The sequence below is a fragment of the Coffea arabica genome, chromosome 5e (assembly GCF_036785885.1).
Source record: "Coffea arabica cultivar ET-39 chromosome 5e, Coffea Arabica ET-39 HiFi, whole genome shotgun sequence".
In the NCBI taxonomy this organism is placed as follows: domain Eukaryota; kingdom Viridiplantae; phylum Streptophyta; class Magnoliopsida; order Gentianales; family Rubiaceae; genus Coffea; species Coffea arabica.
This window is the reverse complement of record NC_092318.1, coordinates 38,149,871-38,170,080: the sequence shown is the minus strand read 5'-3', so window position 1 is coordinate 38,170,080 and position 20,210 is coordinate 38,149,871. Positions and strand designations below refer to the sequence as shown.

Below are 20,210 nucleotides of genomic sequence, written 5' to 3'. Positions count from 1 at the left end.
GCAACTTCACTTGCATTGGAGACGGTTGCTTCATCTGATGCCACCCCTTTAGTAGTAAAGTCATCGTAATACACTACTAGTAATTTGCTCTTATTATCATTTGATTTATTTTAGAACTCATATAGTTTTAGTACTTTTCATTGTTGTGCTAATCTTCTCCGATGACCGCATTCTTGGAATAGTGCTTTGTTTAACTTATAAGTTAGTTTTCGTATTAAATTTGTGTCTTGTTATTTAAGTGTATCGCATAGGTCTATTATTCGGATGTTTGTGTACCTTTGAAGGAATATTTGCTTGTTTTCGAGGGAAACTGTTCATCTGACCTCACCCCTTTGTCATTAAGTAAAAAAGTCATGGGAGTAAAGTTGTAGTTTTAGAATTTGATTTGTTTTGGAGTTGATATAATTTGAGTACTTTTCCTGTTACTGTGCAAAACTTCTCCAAACACAGCGGTCTTTGACCAGCTTTTCATTTACTCAACAAACAATTTTTTCCTGTTAAATTAGTGTCTCGTTAGTTAATTGTACTGCCATGAGGCTTTTATTGGATTCTTTGAGTTAGGAGACCTATGAAATTGTTGACTGTCAATTGAAAGACTGCATGATCGTGTTTTGTTACTTGTTTAGACTTATCAAATTGATTTTAGACGTATTTTTGGCATAGAATATAGCTGATTTATCGAGTCTGGCAACTTCACCGGTGGAATCGAATCTCTTGACCTGCATTCTTGTTTAAGATTCTTTGAAAATTTCACCAGCGGATGCAAAGACATCTGTTTGGTTCGGTGTCTATTCAGTCCCCTCTGAATTCTTCATTGACCCTTTTGAATCCATGCCTTCCCCTTAGTGTAGAATAGGAGTAGGTTTAGAATAAAATTTATTTGTGTCCCGAGAAAAAAAAAAAGAGTTTGGCAACTTCACTTGCACTGGAGACTGTTAAATCATGTGACCTCACCTCTCTGTCGTCGAGTACTAAAGTTATGGTAATAAACTACTGCTAATTTGCTTTTATTAGCTTTGGATTTGTTTAGGGGTTCACATAGTTTGAGTACTTTTTTTCTTATTAATTTGTATCTCATTTTTTAAGGTTATGGTATAGGGCTCTTATTGGATTGCTTGTGTTAGGAGAAGAACTTGCAGAATTCTTGATTATTAACTTTTACTTGTTTAGCCTTATTGAACTAAACTATGATGTATTTGTGGTATAGAATATGACTGATTCATTGAGTCCGGCAACTTCACTTGCATCTGGGGGACTGTTGCTTCACCTAAGCCCGTATCTCCATCTTCAAGTACTGAAGTTATTGTAATAAAGTAGTACTGTTTTACTATTATTACCATTTCATTTCTTTTAGAGTATGTATAGATTTACTTTGCCTTGCTACATGGTGCAAAAGTTCTTTAAACACGGCATTCTTTAACTAGTTCTTTTTTTTTTTAATGCGTTATTTTTTCCCTCAAATTTGTGTTTTGTTATTTGATTGTACTGCATTGGCCTTTCATCAAATATTTTGTGTTAAGAGATTTGTGAAAGAAAATATTTACTCCCTCCATCCCATAAAAAGTGTCATATTTTCATTTTGAGATGTCCCAAAACATTTGTCATGTTTAAAAAATTAAAACATGTTTTAGTCTCTTTTTCCAATATAATATTTCTTTCTATTCATATGCATGTCACCTTTCAAATTTAAATTTTGAATTTGTGAGAGTAAAATTGAAAATAGAAATACAAACATCACAATTAAACTACTATTCTAAAAAAGTTGAATTCCCAAAATTGGGACGGATGGAGTATTTATTATCAGAGAGCTTGTGTAATTGTTGATGGAAGAGCTTTACACGTTTAGACTCATCAAACTGATTGTAGATGTATATACTGTACAGAATTTAACTGATCCATTGACTCCGGCAACATCACTTGCATTAGAAACTGTTGCTTCACTGAGTTGACCTCCTTTTTTTTATCAGTAAATACCGCTTCTCAAGAGCAGAAAGAAGCCATAGCCTCAACAATCAGTCCACAACTATGAAATCAGAAATAATGAAGTGTAATTTGTGGCAGAGATTGTAACGAAACATCTCAGGAGTACTCAACTTCAGATGTTAGATGCCAGAGACATCTATCTACAACCTAAGAGTGTTTTGGATGCTGTGATAAATTTCGTTAAAAGCTTCATTCAATCGCTCGAGGAGAAGGACAACTTCAATGAACCCAAGACCAGAAAAGCTACACTTGCTGTTCTGAGCTTCATGCTGCCATTTCTTGTTTGCCATCTATTTTTGTCCTACTCTAGTAGCCAAAGTTCCTTCAATGGAGCTATGCCATCACCAACCTGAAAGAATTTTGCTGTTTGATTAACAGACAAAACTTAGCTGCTCATAATTCTGCCGTCCACATTTCTTTCTTGGGATGCTGCTGAAAACTGAATTTTCTTGGGTTTTGATATGCTTTAGGCTTTAGCTGGATGCTTTATGGCTATATGGTAAGCTGAGAGATTTAATAGCTGTGATCCATTGAATTATAAAAAATAATCACGTTTTTTGATGTAGTTGGGTTGTATAGAGTTGAGAGTTGTAAAAGCTAACAAATGAATGAAATCCCACAGCGAGTCAGTAGTACTATAATAGCTCTCTTGTAATGTAGTAACTTTTATTTGTCTTCATTATTCTCAATTCATTCACTTCATCTTAGAATTCATTTTATTTGCTACATGATCTTCCACAACAATAACGATGCTCAATGCCATTTTAGTTGGGAAGTACTAAAGTGTGGTGGAAATGGTGAGATGATTTATGCAGGGAAACTTATCGTGCCGGTGCCACAACTCCCAGTTCACAGAAATCGTGAAGGACACTCAATAATCGTTGTCGTAGCAGCAGTGAAACCACATACTTCAGCAGGACTATTCAGCTAAGTCAAGGACATAATATACGTCCTGGCAGCAATCCTACCGTAAGTTCAATAAATTATACTATTTACAGAGCTATCAGTAACCATGTGCCAGATTTGATGTGCGTGACTCCTCCCTATCAAACTCCAGTCCTGGTAGAAATTGGCATTTGTTTCACTGCTGTTATGACAACAATTATTGATTGTCCTTCACGATTTTTGCGAACTGGGAGTTGTGGCACCGACACAATAAGTTTCCCTGCATAAATCATCTCACCATTTCCACCACACTTTAGTACTTCCCAACTAAAAATGGCATTGAGCATCGTTATTGTGGGAGAAGATCATGTAGCAAATAAAATGAATTCTGAGATGAAGTGTATGAAATGAGAATGATGAAGACAATAAAAGTTACTACATTACAAAACGATTGAAACCTCTTCTGTCTCTATTATAGAAGTTACTACATGTTTTCCGAGCATTTCCCATGCATGTCCCATTCATGTCTCCAAAATGATTGAAACCTCTTGTGTTGAAACATTTGCGCAGTTGGCGATGGTTTCGCGAGGTCTGGCCACTGTAAGCTTCTGTTGTTCCAATCCTGGAAAGTCTACTTACAAGAATGATCATTACATTAGTGAACCTGTGTAGGTGCATATTTCATGTTCAAGACATTTGAAAGCCCTAGAGAAATTATACATAGTGGAGTATATCAAGAACCTATGCAACTTAGCAAAATTTTGGTGAAGTTGCCCGGCCAAAGACCATGGATTGTCAAACGGTTGGCAAAGGGTTTCTTTGACATCTGCTTGGATTAGCTGGATTAACAGTACAATAGCCTTTCGGCCATTGTTGCACAAAAGTAAGGTACTGAAGGCTTGAGTTGATTGCCAGGGGGCAAAGCATGAGAATCAAAAGGACAAGTTTAAACACTATGCCCATCATCCCAACGATAGTATAGCGATTAGCACATAAAAATTTTGGCTGTGGAGAGTGGAAGAATATACTTCTATTAGTGATAACTGAGCCTATTTATAGAACTGTTGATTAAATTTTACTTCCTCTTTTCCACTTTGATAAGTTTATTTTCCTTTTTCATTTTTCTAAATTATAATCCACTGTTTAATTAAAGAATGTAGTTAACTTATAATTTCTCTAAAATGCCATTTTTTTAATGTAAGTTGTTATTGAATATAACCTAACTTATTTAATGTAAATTTAATTAGTCATACTCCATTTAATGTAAGAAAATTTTAGGAAGATAATAAACTAGATTTATTCTTCCAACAAAACTAACAACTTTTCTTAAATTGTGTGGAAAAAAAAAAACCATACCTATCTAAATCTATTGATGTTATTGGTCCATAGGGTCAAATTATTTGGGGGGATTTCTATGGCATAAATTGACAGGAGAAAGGATAAAATATGAAAAAGAAAAACCATTAAACCATATGTCAACTCTTTGCAAACATGTATTTGATACTCAAGAAATCTTAATGACTAATTCGCCATTCCATAAGACTGGAAAAATTGGTGATAGTTTGATAAACTGACTTCTATTATTGAGTTAGGAAAGTAAAAGGCGTAATAGCATTTGTATTTTATTTAATTTTAAACAAGCAACATTTTATGGTCAACATATTTACTTTTTCTATGGTCAAGTGTACAACATGTGACTTGTTTGATTAAAATAAGAAGAAAAAAAGTGGTACCATACATGAGCCATGTTGCTCATGTGCTGTGTTGCAATGTCTGCTTTAGTGCCCAAGAACTTATAGGCTAGAGAATCAAACAATTTACAACTCATGTAAATCGTTCATAATCCTGCTGAGGTTTAGAATGTTTGATATATTCATTCCGGTTAGTAGTATAGCTTCACTATAATGTGATTTGATTAGAAAGTTGGATTGATACTAGAATCTTAAATAGATATTTTGTTTTCTACTACCTTTCTTATATGAAAAATGATAATGAGCTTTGTTGGACCAACTTGTGGTCAAAGGCATGCCCTGATCCGTGGTTGTGATCGGAACCAGCCTATCCAAATTTTACTTAAAAAAATGGGGATACCATCTTGTTACAAAATTTCTTCAATATTTATGTAATACTGCCTTCATTTTTCAGAGTACGCTTTTGATTTTCTAGTTAGAGTGACATAGGAGTCACAATTTACATATATGCTGCCTCATATGAAAGTGGTACTATATAATATATAAAATTTTTATGTCTCTTGCTCAATTTATGTGATTTAAAGAGACTTTATTTGCAATATTAGGGAGGCCCAATAGCACTAAACAGATGTTTACATTGGCAATATTGTAGTAAGAATATATTGGTAACAAGTAACAACATTATTGTTATTTCTCTAAAGGAATGGTAGAATGTTTTATGATAAAGTGATAATTTCACAAACCTACCCTGAGGTTTTCAGCAATTTCACTAAACTCTCTCAAAGTTTTAAAATTACATTTACCGCCCTAATTTGACACTTTTAGTACCCAAATGTTGAAATAGCATAAAAAATTTATTGGATGTCTTAAAATGCCCTCATCTAATAAAGTTTAATTTATTTTGCACAATTACAAAGGAATGAGTGTCAAATTTTATGCCCATATTTGTTGTTTAATGATAAACTATGATGATAAATTTCATTACGATAGACTATTTTTAATAGTACTTTATTGGAGATATAATTTTTTTTTTTTAAGATTGGAGAAGAAAGTGGCCTAATCGTCACGCAAAATATTTTAAACAAATTAAGCAATATTTGTGCATTCAGCTCCTAATGCCGTCAAACTAATTCCAACATGTGGCCTATACTATGCTGGGCTTGCCCCACAAAGTCCCAAATCAGCATCAGCTCCTGTAAAGTGTAAACAGCCTTCTCACCTTTGACAAACTTCGATCTCTGCCTCGCAACTCCCATTATAACACAAAGATCAAAACCGGAGATCAAAACCGATGAAAATCCCTCATATAAACCCCGGATGCCCCCGGATGAAGGTCCAGAAACGTTATTATTTTATTGACATTATTATTTTGTTGATATGGCTAATTTCTCCCCTCATCAAATCGGAATTACTATACTGATTTTTTGAATTTTTTTGTTTTGTATTTCCACTCTACCCTGGGAGAAAGTGCTCGAGTTCTGAATCATTGGCGTTGGATTTTCAATCGCCGACCGGTGTTGGTTCCACTATGGAGAACTCGGACTTACTTAAGGTAATTCAGGAAAGGTTAAAATTTATTATAGGAAAACTAAACCTTATGTTTTCATCTGTTATTATTATTGTGTATGATGATCCATTGTTCTGTTTTGGATTCGCCAAAAAAGGATGTGAAGGATTTCGGTGCGATCAAGACGAACGTGACAGGATTTTAATATAAATACAAGTTTAATTTCGAAATATACCCGTTTTGATTGCAAGTATACAGATCAAATTAGTAGTTTAGGGCAAATATCGGGTTGATCCCACGAGAAAGATTGGATAATTACCGGCACTACTAAAACTTCTCTATTATTTAGACGATCAATGAATTAAAAAAAATAAAACTATGCTAAACTTATGCAAGATAATAACAAAGGAAAGCTCCTTAGGTTATGGTATCCCTAACTACTCATATAAGTATTATTTTTGGATCATTAAGTACTACTATCTTGGCTAGCTATGGCGTAATTTTCTTATATATGTAAAACCTACTTTCGTAGTGAATTAACTATACTTATAACTAATCTATACCTACTCTCATGGTTATGAAATTAGCTACAAGTTCATTTCTTCTATGAAATTACATAAAATAAATTACTAAAGCCACATAGGTGCACCTCTACTCTCGTGAGTGTACTCCTTAGGTTTAGCACTTCTTGAACTAGTGTTAAATCTCAATTTTCATTGAAGAAACAACACATTAAGATCATCACAATTAATGGTACCAAGTTAATCATGATTTAAAGAGTTAAAGTGCTAAATAACTTACTCAAAATAATAGCATAATAAACACTAACAATCATAGAAAGTTCAACCAAACCTACGGCATAAACTTTAGAAACACATAATAAACTTAAAATCCAAAACTTGTATATTAACTAAATTTAAAATCAAGTACAAAAGATAAAGAGTTTGGAAAGAAATATATCCCTTGTCACATAAGTTCATCTCCTCCATCTTCATCTCCTTCTTCATCTTTGCCTAGCTAATAAACAAAAAGGATGAACTACTAGTTAAACTATCCTATAATAAACTAACCTAATACTAAGAAAATGTAAGAACTACATTTTTTCGTAATATTTCTTGCACTCTCCAAGCTCTCTTTGTCCTTGCAAGTTCATGGCAATTTATAAATGATTTAGTCAAGAAATGAGGCTTCAAACATCACTTTTACAGCTGCAAAAAGTTGTTGTCACACGTCCATCAACAGCTGTAAATTATTGGAGGAAGAAACAAGATGTGTAAGTGGAGAGCCGCCATTTCTGACCAGAATCCGGCCACAAATCTGGCCGGATTGCTCCCCTACCATTCTTAGCAATTTCTGTCTAGTCTTCAATGTTGTTCCAATTCTGCCTCAACTTCAACTGAACATTTCTTGATGATAGAAGCTGAATTAACTCTTGACCAAAACATGAAACTTGTAGCCCTTTAAGTTAGCTTTCCAATGCATCAAGAATCACCTCATTTGGATTTGTGTAGACGGATAAATGATAGAAATACCCTTGACTGCTCACTGCCTTGTTTCAGTTTTGTCCAATAGAAATTGGCTACTGTAACTCGGTTTTTTGACAGGGAAAACCTTCAAACTGGATTTCGATGTCTTCACAAGATTTGTAGATCTATTTCTTGCCTTCAAAATGGTTCAATAATCATCTCAATCCGATCATTGTAGCTCAAGTTATAGCCCAAATACAAAGATATGTCAAAGCTATCAACTTCCTCTTCATCCAAACGAAGTATATTTCCAACCCCTATACAAATTATGGACAAAATGCAAGTAAAAAGTGACAAAAACCTCATTTAATCACTGAAGAGCATTTTACACCAATTATAGCCAAACTGATCCATTTTCTTCCTACAATATTGCCAAAGTGACTAAAAATAACATAAAATATCATTCGAATATAGCGAAAATTAGTCACTTGTCAGAACGCTTGGACATTTTTTAGGCCAAGCCAGCCTGCAGACGTAATTCACCTACTCCATCATCTTTTTAAATTCTATTGGTATCCTCTTTGTAACAGCATTTATCTTCTGCAAAAAATATTTATTATGAAGATCTTTGCGGAGTTTTTCTTGTTTAGAATTATCAAACTGATTTTAGATGTAATTCTTGTACAGAAAACAATTGATCCATTGAATACGGCAGCTTCACTTGCATTGGATACTGTTGGTTCATCTGATGTCATACCTCTGTCGTCAAGTACGAAAGTCATGGTAGTAAGATGCTCGTAATTTGTTCTTATTAGTAGTTAATTTGTTTCGGTGTTCACATAGTTTGTTTTGGCATTCAAAAAATTAATGTTTAGGTGATAAGTTCGGTTTTCCCATTAAGTTCCGTTCTCGTTATTTAATTGTATTGCATGGAGCTCTTATTAGACAGCTTGTGTTAAGAGACCTCTCAAATAATGTTTCTTGTTCTAGAGTGCTTGCATGATTGGATTGAAGAGTTTTACTCTTTTAGACTTCTTGAACTGATTTTAGATATATTTTTGGTACAGAATATTACTGACTGGTTTAGTCTTGGAAATTCATTTGCATCGGACACTATTGCTTCATCTGATCACCCAACTCCTGTGTCCTCAAGTTCTACAGTTACGGTAATTAAGTACTTGTGATTTGATATTATTATTGTTTTTTTCGTATTAGAGTTTGTATAGTTTTACTTTGCCTTGCTACATTGTGCAAAACTTCTCATACACAGCATTCTTAGAACAGTGCTTTGTTTAACTCATAAGTTACTTTTTCCTATTAAATTCGTGTCTTATTAGTTAGGACAAATTACATTTTAGCCTCCTGTGATTTTTGCAAAAATCACATAACCTCCCATGATTCAAAAAGCTATACATAAACTCTCTGTAGTTTGGGTTGAACTATCAAATACACGGAATGAACTCATCGTGATGGTTCGTGGGCAAAACGTGCTTGTACTACTAGTATCAATAAGAACCATTCCCATATTACCCTTTGACCCTGATGTGGACAGGATGCTAACTATACACAAAAAGAATGCTAACTAGTTAAAGGTGGGGGAATGCAAGAGACATGAGGCATATTCCAGCAAAAGGTGAAAGGTGCTATCTAGTTTGGACTGCGAATTTTCGCAGAAGAAACGCACCGGAACCAACTCTCAAACGAATTAACAAGACCTGGCTCGATCTCAATCGTCCACCGGAACCAACTCTCAAATATAGAGGAACAGGATCCAACTCCGGTTAAATCTTTGCGCATGAAATTATGGTCTGATTCTTAAAGATCCAGACACACATCCCTCCCCAGGCCATATGCGAATCATGAACGAATTGGAAAATGCAAGAGATAGGAGGCATATGATGAAATGCGAAACGGGAGTCAAGAGGGGCTCGGGGCAGGGGAGGGTGGAGCCTTGAGATTGCAGCCCACCTGCGTCCACATCAGGGGTCAAAGGGCATCTCTTGTTTTGATTGACTGGTCCTTCCATTTCTGGTTCCAAGATTCACTCTCATTTCAGGGTTGGCACGAGCTTGGGTTGTCGGTGGCGTGAAGGATACGGTAGAATGTTATGGTTTGAAGACACAGAAGAAGAAGAAGAAGCTGCTAAGTCCTCCGGCTGCGTCCTACCATATCTCCCCAGTGGCTGACAGATTCTTTTCACAACACAACTCTTCACGCTACCCATAAATAACAAACCCCTTCACAAAACTCAAAAGAAGGGAATAAAAAATAAAAGCGAAATAATACAAAAATAAGGAAAGGAGCTGTAAGAAGAAATCCCCAAAGCAGCCAAATTCCGCAAGCCAAGATCCCCACCACCCTTATCACTGCCCACCAGTCACCAAACCCTCTCCAAAGTCCGAAGGTAAAAGCTGATAACCCTCTCTTTCTCACGACAAAGGTCAAAGCAAGGGAGAGTCTGACTTCACCTGCTTCTTTTTTGTATTTATATTAGGGTAATTTGGACATTTTGCCCACGAATCGTCACGATGGGTTCTTTCCGTCTATTTGACAGTTCAACCCAAACTACAGGGAGTTTATGTATAGCTTTTTGAATCATGGGGGTTATGTGATTTTTGCGAAAACTACAGAGGGCTAAAATGTAATTTGCCTTATTATTTAAGTGTATTGCATATGGCTATTATTGGATTCCTTACGTGCCTTTGAAACAATATTTATTTGTTATCGAGGGAAACTGTTCTTCTAACCTCGCTCCCTCTTGTCAAGTACTAAATTCGTGGGAGGAAAGTAGTAGTTTTAGAATTTGATTTGTTTTGGAGTTCATATAGTTTTACTTTTCCCTATTACTGTGCAAACCTTCTCCAAATACAGCATTCTTTGGGCAGAACTTTGTTTACTTGATAAATAATTTTTGTCATGTTAAATTAGTTTCTTGTTATTTAATTCTACTGCCATGGGGCTCTTATTGAATTTATTGTGTTAGAAGACCTATGAAAGAAATTTTTTTCTAGGGTATAAAACAAAAAGGCCCCCTGTAGTAAATCTAATACACAGAAAAGCCTTCCGTGGTTTCAAAACGTATAACATGATACCTCATACTTTGAACTAAATTGTAAAATTGATGGAATCCGTTAAACTTAACGGAAATGACTTATTGGAATCTTAAAAAAAAATTTATACCTAATTTTTAACAAATATACCTGTTCTACCCCTTAACACTCAATTCTCTCTATCCAAAAAATAAATAAATGATTTTTTTGAACTATCTTTTGCTTAATTATATCAGAGCATTTTGGTCATTTCATCCATTTCCGTTAAGTTTAACGGATTCCATCACCTTTACAATTTAGTTCAAAGTATGGAGTGTCGTGTTGTACGTTTTGAAATCACGGGGGTTTTTCTATACATTAGTTTTACCACGGAGGGTTTTTTTGCTTTTTACCCTTTTTTCTATAGAGAGCGTGCATGGCCATGTTGTATTATTGTTTAGATTCATCAAATTGATTTTAGATATATTTCTGCTACAGAATATAGGTAATTTATCGAGTCCGGCAACTTTATTGCACTGGAGACTGTTGAATCATGTGACCTAATCTCACTGCCATCGATTACCAAAGTTATGGTAATAAAGTGCTGCTAATTTGCTTTTATTATCTTTGGATTTGTTTGGAGTTCACATAGTTTGAGTACTTTTCCTTGTTACATTGTGTAAAACTTGTTTAAACACAGCATTATTTGACTAGTGCTTTGTTCAATTGATGAGTTATTTTTTTCTTGTTAATTTGGATCTCATTTTTTAATGTTATGGCATGGGGCTTTTATTGGATTGCTTTTGTTAGGAGACCTGTAAATGAATATTTACTTGATACAGAGAGCTTGCAGAATTGTTGGTTTGTTAACTTTTACTTGTTTAGCATTATTGAACTGAATTGTTGTGCTTCTGTGGCATAGAATATGACTGATTCATTGAGTCCAAGTTCACTTGCATTGGTGACTGTTGCTTCACCTAAGCCCATACCTCCATCTTCAAGGACTGACGTTATGGTAATAAAGTAGTACTATATTGCTATTATTACTATTGATTTCTTTTGGAGTTTGTATAGATTTACTTTGTCTTTCTACTTGGTGCAAAAGTTCTTTAAAGACAGCATTCTCTTACTAGTTGTATTTTTTATTAATAAGTTATTTATTTCCATCAAATTTGTGTTTTCTTATTTTTGATTGTACTGCATAGGCCTTTCATCAGAAATTTTGTGATAAGGAGATTTGTGAAAGAAAATGTTTACTTGTTATTAGAGAGCTTTTGTAATTGTTGATGGAAGAGCTTTACACGCTCAGACTCATCAAACTGATTGTAGATTTATTGACTGTGCAGAATTTAACTGATCCATTGACTCCGGCAACTTCACTTGCATTGGAGACTGTTGCTTCATCCGAGCTGACCCCTTTTTCATCAATAAATACCACTTCTAAAGGGCAGGAAGAAGCCATAACCACAACTACTAAATTAGAAACAATGAAGGGCAATGTTGTGGCAGAGATAGTAATAAAACATCTCACTAGTGCTCAACTTCAGATGTTAGAAGCCAGAGGAGACGCTGTGATTAATTTCGCTAAAAGCTTCATTCAGTTGCTTGAGGAGAAGGACAACTTCAAGGAACCCAAGGCCAGAAAAGCTACACTTGCTGTTCTGAGCTTCATGCTGCCGTTTCTTGTTTGTCGTCTATTTTTTTCCTTCTCTGGCAGCCAAAGTTCCTTCAATGGAGCTATACCACCACCAACCTGAAAGATATTTGCTATTTGATTAATAGACAAAACTCAATTAGCTCCTCATATTTCTGCTGTCCATATTTCTTTCTTGAAATACTGCTGAAAGCTAAATTTTCTTGGGTTTTGGTATGCTTTAGGCTTTAGCTGAATGCTTCATGACTACATAGTAATTAAGTTGAGAGATTTAATAACTGCGGTCCGTCGAATTATGAGAACAATCACATTTGTGGGTGTGACTGGCTCTAGAGAGTTGAAAGATTTAAGTATAATAGATGTCTGATTTCTCTTCGGGAATAAGTCCAACGTGCATTAGCCTTTAGTGTTTTAATGTTTTTGTGCTTCCTTGCAGAAAAGTTACAGATAAAGATCCTATCCAAAAGAAAAAAGAAGATGGTGTGGCATAAAATGCATCATGCCACCTTTGGCTGATTGTGCCTTGTTGCATGCATGCACAAGTACTCCCAAAAATAAAAGTTTTGCCAGATAGTAATTTTTAGTTACCACTTGATATTGAATTTCCGTAGAAATTCTTAAGGGACGAGAAAAGGTAAACTATATATAAACATGAGTAAAGTTGGATAATTTCTGCCTAATTTGTTCTGTCTATTTACTCTTTTTTTCATTGCCTTTTTCATCAAATATCCACCCAATTTTACTAATGCAAACGAAGTTATCATGTCTTGCTATCACTTCACATTGGCATAAATCTTCTGTGCTCATGTTGAGATTTTAAGCTAGCTATATACGCCGAATGGGCCCGATATTTACCTAACACGTTCAAGAATTGAAAATAGTGCCTGAAAAGGTCAAATACCACAACGGATATTCTATCTTACTTTTTATTATATTATTATTTCTTATTCATAAATATTATATTTTATTTCTATTTTGTTTTTTTAAGATCCAATAACTATTAATTGAGTGAAATATAAATACAACAACCTCATCAGGCAATATAATAGAAAATTAAAAAATACAGCAAAAAATTCATTAAAAAATCTCATTTTTTTATGCATTTTGATTTTTTGTATTTGTTAAATTTTGTGTATTACTCAGTTAATAGTTATTTGATCTTAAAGAAACATAAAAGAAATAAAACATAATGTTTATAAATAAGAAATAGCAATATAATAAAAAGTGGCATAGAAAGTAGGACAGAAGATTCATTACGATCTAATACTTCTTGCAGATTAGTTACAATGACTGCAATATTTACAGTGCTTGCAACAATCCATAACCTTTTCAGGTCTGGACTTTCAGATTCCATTTCATCGTGTATCCGGAAAATTTTCTTCATAAGTAAAATGGCACTGTTAGAAACCAAGATTGGGAAAGCATGGTTCAATATTGTACCATAATTATTAGGGGTTTTAGAAACGAAGATTAGTTCGATCGTGTGTTGCATTGGGATTTTATGCGAAAACATGTTCCAGCTAGGAGATCTGTGAAAGAATAATTATGTCATAGAGAGCTTGTCCGATGGAGGGTAGAAGAGTTTCACGCGTTTGATGTAATGAGCTGATTTAAGATGTATTTCTGGTACACAATCCGGCAAATTTTATTGCATTGGAGACTGTTGTTGCATCTGACCACACCCCTCTTTTGTCAATAAACGTTCCGGACGAGTACAAAATAAGATGTTTATATACTTTGAGAGGAAAAATGTGGCAATAATTTATAGGATTGTTTCTGACAAATGTAATTTCTGATACTTTAAATCCTAAAGACCCTAGATTTGCTTTTTCAACTGAAAAGCTTTGGATTGTCAATTTTCTTTAAAAAAATTCTTACGTTTTCCGAGAATATGTTTCTCAATCACTTTTTTACCTCATATATATCAAATAGTTATGATACATTTTTTCTACAAAAACTTTATAAAATAGCAGCCCAAACGGGCTAACTATCTATAGAGTCTCAAGATTAAGTTTTGCTGAGAATAGGACCGCAAACGAAACAAAACTCGACTCCACCTCGATCAATATCCAGCTCGAGTTAGTCAAATCGAACTCGAACTCAAAAATATTAACCTCGTTAGCTCGCGAGTTCGAGTATATACATATTTTTTTATTTTTTATTTTAATAGTAAAATTACATAAATATCTCTAATATTTTATTATTTATTAAGAAAAAATTATTTTATTTATTTTTTAAAAATAAAATAATTATTTTTTATTTTTTCGAACTCGAACTTTAAATTGACAGCTCGTAGAGTTCGAACTCAAGTTTGAACTTTATAAAAGTAAGTCAAAGCTCTGCTCAATTAAGCCAAAAATCGATTCGTAGTGTTGTACCATAGCTCCGCCAATGACAACCATTTATGCCAGTGAGTGGGATGTTCACTAGTCATACACCTCAAAAAGTTCTCCAGGCATTGATTAAGCCTCTCAGATTGCCCGTCTGTCTGGGGGTGGTAGGAAGAGCTCAGATGTAATTCCACCCCCATTAGTCTAAAGAGTTCATGCCAAAACTTGCTAGTGAAGATTTTATCTCTATCACTTACAATGGACACTGGTAATCCATGCAACTTGTATATATTGTCTAGAAAAAGCTGTGCAACCTATGTGGCTGAGAAGGGATGCCTGAGTGCCAAGAAATGAGCATATTTAGTGAACCGGTCGATAACCACAAGGACTGTGTCAAACCCCTGAGAAATAGGCAACTTCTCGATGAAGTCCATAGTAAGATGAGACCATGCTTTATCAGGAATAGACAAGGCCTGCAACAGGCCTGGATACGGCACATTCTCATGTTTGCATCTCTGACACACCTCACAAGAGCTGACAAACTTGGCCACATCTTGCTTCATCCCTTCCCAATAAAATGAGCTCTTCAGTTTCTGATAAGTCCCTCTCTGACCAGAGTGCCCTCCCAAAGTAGTGTCATGTACTGCCTTGAGCAAGGAGTTCCTGATATGGTTGGCTGATCCCACAACCAGCTTCCCTTTATACTTAATTATCCCATCTATAACCTGATAGTCACTCTCAGCTTGTGAGTCCAGCAAACACTGAGCTATAACAGATTGCCATTTGTCATCCCCTGCATAGCTACTACATAGATCCTTCATCCACTTGGGTCTAACTGTAGAGAGTGCCAGTATAGAGTGTTCTTGTTGATTTTCCTGGGCATAGCAGACCTTCCTGGATAGAGCATCTGCAGCATTGTTATCACTTCCTTTCTTGTATTGTATCTCATAATCCATACCCAGCAATTTAGTCAACCACTTATGTTGCAAGGGAGTGGTCAGTCGTTGCTCCAATAAGTACTTCAGTGACTGGTGATCAGTCTTAACAATGAAGTGATGTCCAACCAAATAGTGTCGCCACTTGGTCACAGCTAACACTAAAGCCATTAATTCTTTCTCATAGACGGATATACCCAAATTTCTAGGTGAGAGTGCTCTACTGAGATAAGCTATTGGGTGAGAATTCTGTTGTAGAACTGCCCCGATACCCCCATTGCTAGCATCTGTTTCAATTACAAATGGTTCCTCAAAATCTGGTAGCCTTAGGACTGGGGAAGAGCACATGATTTGCTTCAGTTTTCGAAAGGCAACGTCTGCTTGCTCATTCCAGCAGAAACTATCTTTCTTGAGTAAGTCTGTCAATGGTCTGCATATGATGCCATACTGCTTGATGAACCGCCTGTAATAACCAGTAAGGCCTAGAAATCCCCTTAAGGCCTTAACTGAGTTGGGTGTAGGCCAATTTAGTACATCCTTTATCTTCTCATCTTCCATACTCACTCCTTCTGATGAGATTATGTGCCCCAAGTACTCAATCCTTTGCTGGGCAAAAGAACATTTAGATAGCTTCGCATAGAGCTGGTTTTCCTTCAGTACTTTTAACACCACCTCCAAATGCTGTACATGCTGGCCCAAGTCCTTGCTATAAACCAATATGTCATCAAAAAATATTAATACAAACTTGCGTAAGTAAGGCTGAAAAACCTGATTCATCAAAGCCTGAAAGGTGGCTGGTGCGTTGGTTAACCCGAAGGGCATCACCAGAAATTCATAATGTCCCTCATGGGTCTGAAAGGCAGTCTTGTGCACATCCTGGACCTTGACTCGCACCTGATGATAACCAGCTCGCAGGTCTATCTTGGAGTGGTACTTAGATCCTCCCAACTCAGCTATCAGCTCCTCAATATTAGGAATAGGGTATTTGTCTTTAATAGTCAGTTTTTTCAGGTGCCTATAATAAACACAAAAACGCCAGGTTCCATCCTTTTTTTTAACAAGCAGCACAGGTGAAGCATAGGGACTATTGCTGTGTTTGATGATCCCACTGCCTAGCATTTCCATGACTTGTCTCTCTATCTCCGCCTTTTGTGAGTGTGGATATCTGTAGGGCTTGATTTTGAAGGCCTGAGCATCAGCCTTAAGAGGTATGGAATGATCCAGATTCCTCTCAGGTGGTAGCCCTGTAGGAGCAGCAAAGACCTCTCTGTACTTGTCCAATAGTTCCTTTACCTCTGCTGGTGTGTCGGTATCTGAACTCCCCTGCTGGAGCTCAGATGTTAGGTTGTAACAACTGTGCTTATAGTTGATGTAGTCTCGTAGGTCCTTATTCCTCAATAGATTAAGTTCAGCCTCTACTACACATCCTTGCAGGATCACTTCTTCTGCTTCACTGTGAATAGCTATATGTAGTTTGTGGAAATCAAAGGTGATGGGGCTATAATGGGTCATCCAATCCACTCCTAAGATCATGTCCCACCCTCCTAGCTCCATAATCCTCATGTCAAAACAGAATTTATGATTGTTGGTGGACCATAGCACTTTTGGCCACTTGGTGCACCCTGTCACACTCGAACCATCTCCAATGACCACCGTGAAGGGATTAGTGACTACATATGGCAATTCTAGATTTCTGACCAGATGTTGGCTAATATAGGTTTCTGAACTACCTGTGTCTACTAAAATGTACACAGGAAATCCTTTGATTTATCCTCGGAGAGTGATTGTCTTCCTCTTCAACGCTTCAGAGAGTGTATGTAAAGATACATCCATCAGTTCCCCTGGGTTGCCCGTTTTTTCATCTTGCTCCCCTACTGCATCTAGGAATTCCCCTTCGTCTTCTTCCTCAACTACCATCATATTCAGCTGTCTATTCCTACACTGATGTCCAGCACCATATCGCTCCCCACATTTAAAACACAGTCCATTGTTCCTCCGAAATTGAATCTCCTGTGGAGATATCCTCCTAGTTGGCGTGGCTTCATTATTCTCGTTTTTAAGCATACTAGATGGTGGAACCTTATAGGCATTGGAAACAGCCGCAGTGTTCTTAAACAGGCCAAACTTGGGATCAATAGGTGATTTTGTTATTGGCTTAGCAGACTTTTGCTGCAGTTTCCAAGCTTCCTCCTGCAATCGAGCTAATTCCATCGCATCCGACACTTTGTTTGGTTTCAACATTTTTTACCATGGTTTTAATTTCCTCTCGCAATCCACTAATAAAACTTGAAACGAAGTATGATTCAGAGAGGTGTGGATTCTTTACCAGCATTAGTGATTTCAATTCTTCAAACTTTTCTTGGTAATCCTCCACAGTTCCAGATTGTTGCAACTTATTGAAATCCTCCACCACATCGCGCGTGCCTTTCTCTGCAAATCTCTGGCTGAGCATGTCGGCAAATTGCTGCCATGACAGATCTGGAAATTCTACCTTGATGCCTTGGTACCATACATCTGCCTTATTGTCAAGGAACATTTCGACTACCTCCATCTGCTGCTCTGGTGGAATTTGGTAAGTTATGAAGTACTTCTGACACTTGCGAAGCCAGATGCGTGGATTCTCTCCGGCGAACAAAGGCAATTCGATCCTTGGTGGATTGGATAAAAATACCTTTGGAGGTTTGACTCTTGAGCATTGATTGGTGCCAAACTCCGGTTGGAGCTTCGTGTGTGGGGGCGGCGTGGGTAGAATGGGGCTTTTCTCTAGTTGAGTTGCTTCCTCTCTGTCCCCATTCCTTTCTCTGGCCATGATCTGAACCAAGGCATTGAGTTTCTGGTCCACGCCGGCGATCATTGTTCTCATTTCCTTGTTGGAGTTCTCCATTTCCCCTCGCAGCTGCTGTTGAACTTCTTGCTGGTTTTACTGAAGAGAAAGGATCGATTGCAGAGCTTCCTGCAGTCGAACTTCTTGTTTCCGTAGTTGATCTTCCATATTCTTGAAGCGGGTGCCTTCTGCCATTGTGATGAGCTGCAATAATCCGAGGATTCGCAGCTCTGATACCACTTGTCAAGAATTCAAGTAGAATTCCTGAGGCTGAGATGCCGTAGGCGCAGGGAAGGAAGGAAATTAGGGAGAATAAGAATTGAAGAAGAAGAAGAGTAAAGTGAGAGGAATTGAGGAAGAAATAAGAATCAAATTTGTTATTCTGCTAATAATGCTCCTCTCGTGTACTGAGCTCCTTATAAGGAGATTAGCTAGCTAACCGTCTACTAACTAACTGAGCTGCTGACATCATTAGTTCTAACCACCTGAGTAACCGACCTAACAGAAACAGAAATAGGTATTTATTATTCACTATTTACACTTAAGTCCTTCCAGTCCTGACAGCGAGTAAATTAAGTCAGTCAGCCACTTACAAAGATTTTGGTAAGTGATTAGTAAGTTGAGAAATTCTGTGGAACGGATAGATAGTTCACTATTCTAAGAAGCTTAAAATACCAACCTAAGATATAGAAGAATATTATGAAGCCTGCAGAAATTTGAACAACTCTATGACTTCCAACTCGAGTGAGTCCAAGGGTCCTACGTTTTCCCTGAAATATGTTGTGAAAGTTTCAGTCAAGAAAATGTAGATAAATACACAGCAATCACTAATCATACTGACGGCTTTTTTTTTTAATACGTACAAGTTAAAAATTCGAAATACACCCGTTTCACCGCAAGTATACAGGTCAACTAGTAGTTTAGGGTATATATCGGGTCGATCCCACGAAAAAGATTGAACAATTACCGGCACTACTAAAACTTCTCTATTATTTAGACTACTCTCTGAATTATAACAAATAAAACCCACTGAACTTACACAAGAAAATAACAAATGAAGGCTCCTTAGGTTATGGTATCCCTAACTACTCATGCAAGTGCTATTTTGGATCATTGAATGCTACTATCTAGACTAGCTATGGTGTAATTTCCTTATGCATATGAATCCTACTTTCGTAGTGAATCAATTATACTCATAACTAATTCATACCTATTCTCATGGTTATGAAATTAGCTACAAGTTCATTTCTTCAATGAAATTACATGAAATGAATCACTAAAATCACATAGATGCACCTCTACTCTCGTGAGTGTACTCCCTATGTTTAGCACTTCTTGAACCAGTGTTAAATCTCAATTTTCATTGCAGAAACAACACCTTAAATAATCACAATCAATGGTACCAAATTAATCATGATTTCAAAGAGCTAAAGTGCTAAATAACTTGTTCAAAATAATGGCATCAATTAACCAAATAATAAACACTAGCAATTATAGAAAGTTCAACCAAACCCAAGGCATAAACTTTAGAAACACATAATAACATATAAATCCATAACTTGCATATTAACTAAACTTGGAATCAAGTACAAAAGATAAAGAGTTGGAAAGGAATGTAACCCTTGTCACATGAGTTCATCTCCTTGCCTTCTTCATCCTCCAACCTCTTCTTCATCTAGCTAATAAACAAGATGGATGAACTACTACTCTATATTAAACTCATCTAACACTCAGAAAATGGAAGAGCTACATTTCTGCAGACTCCAAGCTTTCTCCCATATGTCTCTCCCTTGAATCTTGCAAGATTTTGGCTATATAAAGGTAAAAGGTGGTCAAAGAATGAGGCTTACACTTCCTTTTTATAGCTGCAAAGTGTTTGTCACATGTCTAGCATTACATGTGACTT

General features: G+C 36.2%; 1 protein-coding gene and 1 long non-coding RNA gene across 2 annotated transcripts; one reads left to right on the top strand and one right to left on the bottom strand.

Annotated features, from left to right (window-relative positions):
* Positions 1-3,245: 3,245 nt before the first annotated feature.
* On the bottom strand, positions 3,246-3,700 carry LOC140006274 (uncharacterized). The gene is made up of 2 exons (XR_011813913.1): positions 3,610-3,700; positions 3,246-3,499 (listed from the first exon to the last, which is right to left on the bottom strand). It is a non-coding gene; the product is annotated as an uncharacterized lncRNA (long non-coding RNA).
* Positions 3,701-5,742: 2,042 nt separating this feature from the next.
* On the top strand, positions 5,743-9,718 carry LOC140006993 (uncharacterized). The gene is made up of 5 exons (XM_072049664.1): positions 5,743-5,892; positions 6,028-6,111; positions 8,220-8,315; positions 8,600-8,698; positions 9,572-9,718. Exons 1-5 carry the CDS (start codon positions 5,851-5,853, stop codon positions 9,716-9,718), a joined length of 468 nt encoding a protein of 155 aa, XP_071905765.1. The 5' UTR covers positions 5,743-5,850.
* Positions 9,719-20,210: the final 10,492 nt, after the last annotated feature.

Bases quoted from the DNA above. Each gene is read 5' to 3' on its own strand.
- LOC140006993 (XM_072049664.1), top strand. From the start codon at position 5,851: ATGAAAATCCCTCATATAAACCCCGGATGCCCCCGGATGAAG. The intron at 6,112-8,219 runs GTAATTCAGGAA...ATTCTTGTACAG, and splicing joins AGAACTCGGACTTACTTAAG to AAAACAATTGATCCATTGAA. The intron at 8,699-9,571 runs GTAATTAAGTAC...TCTGGTTCCAAG, and splicing joins CCTCAAGTTCTACAGTTACG to ATTCACTCTCATTTCAGGGT.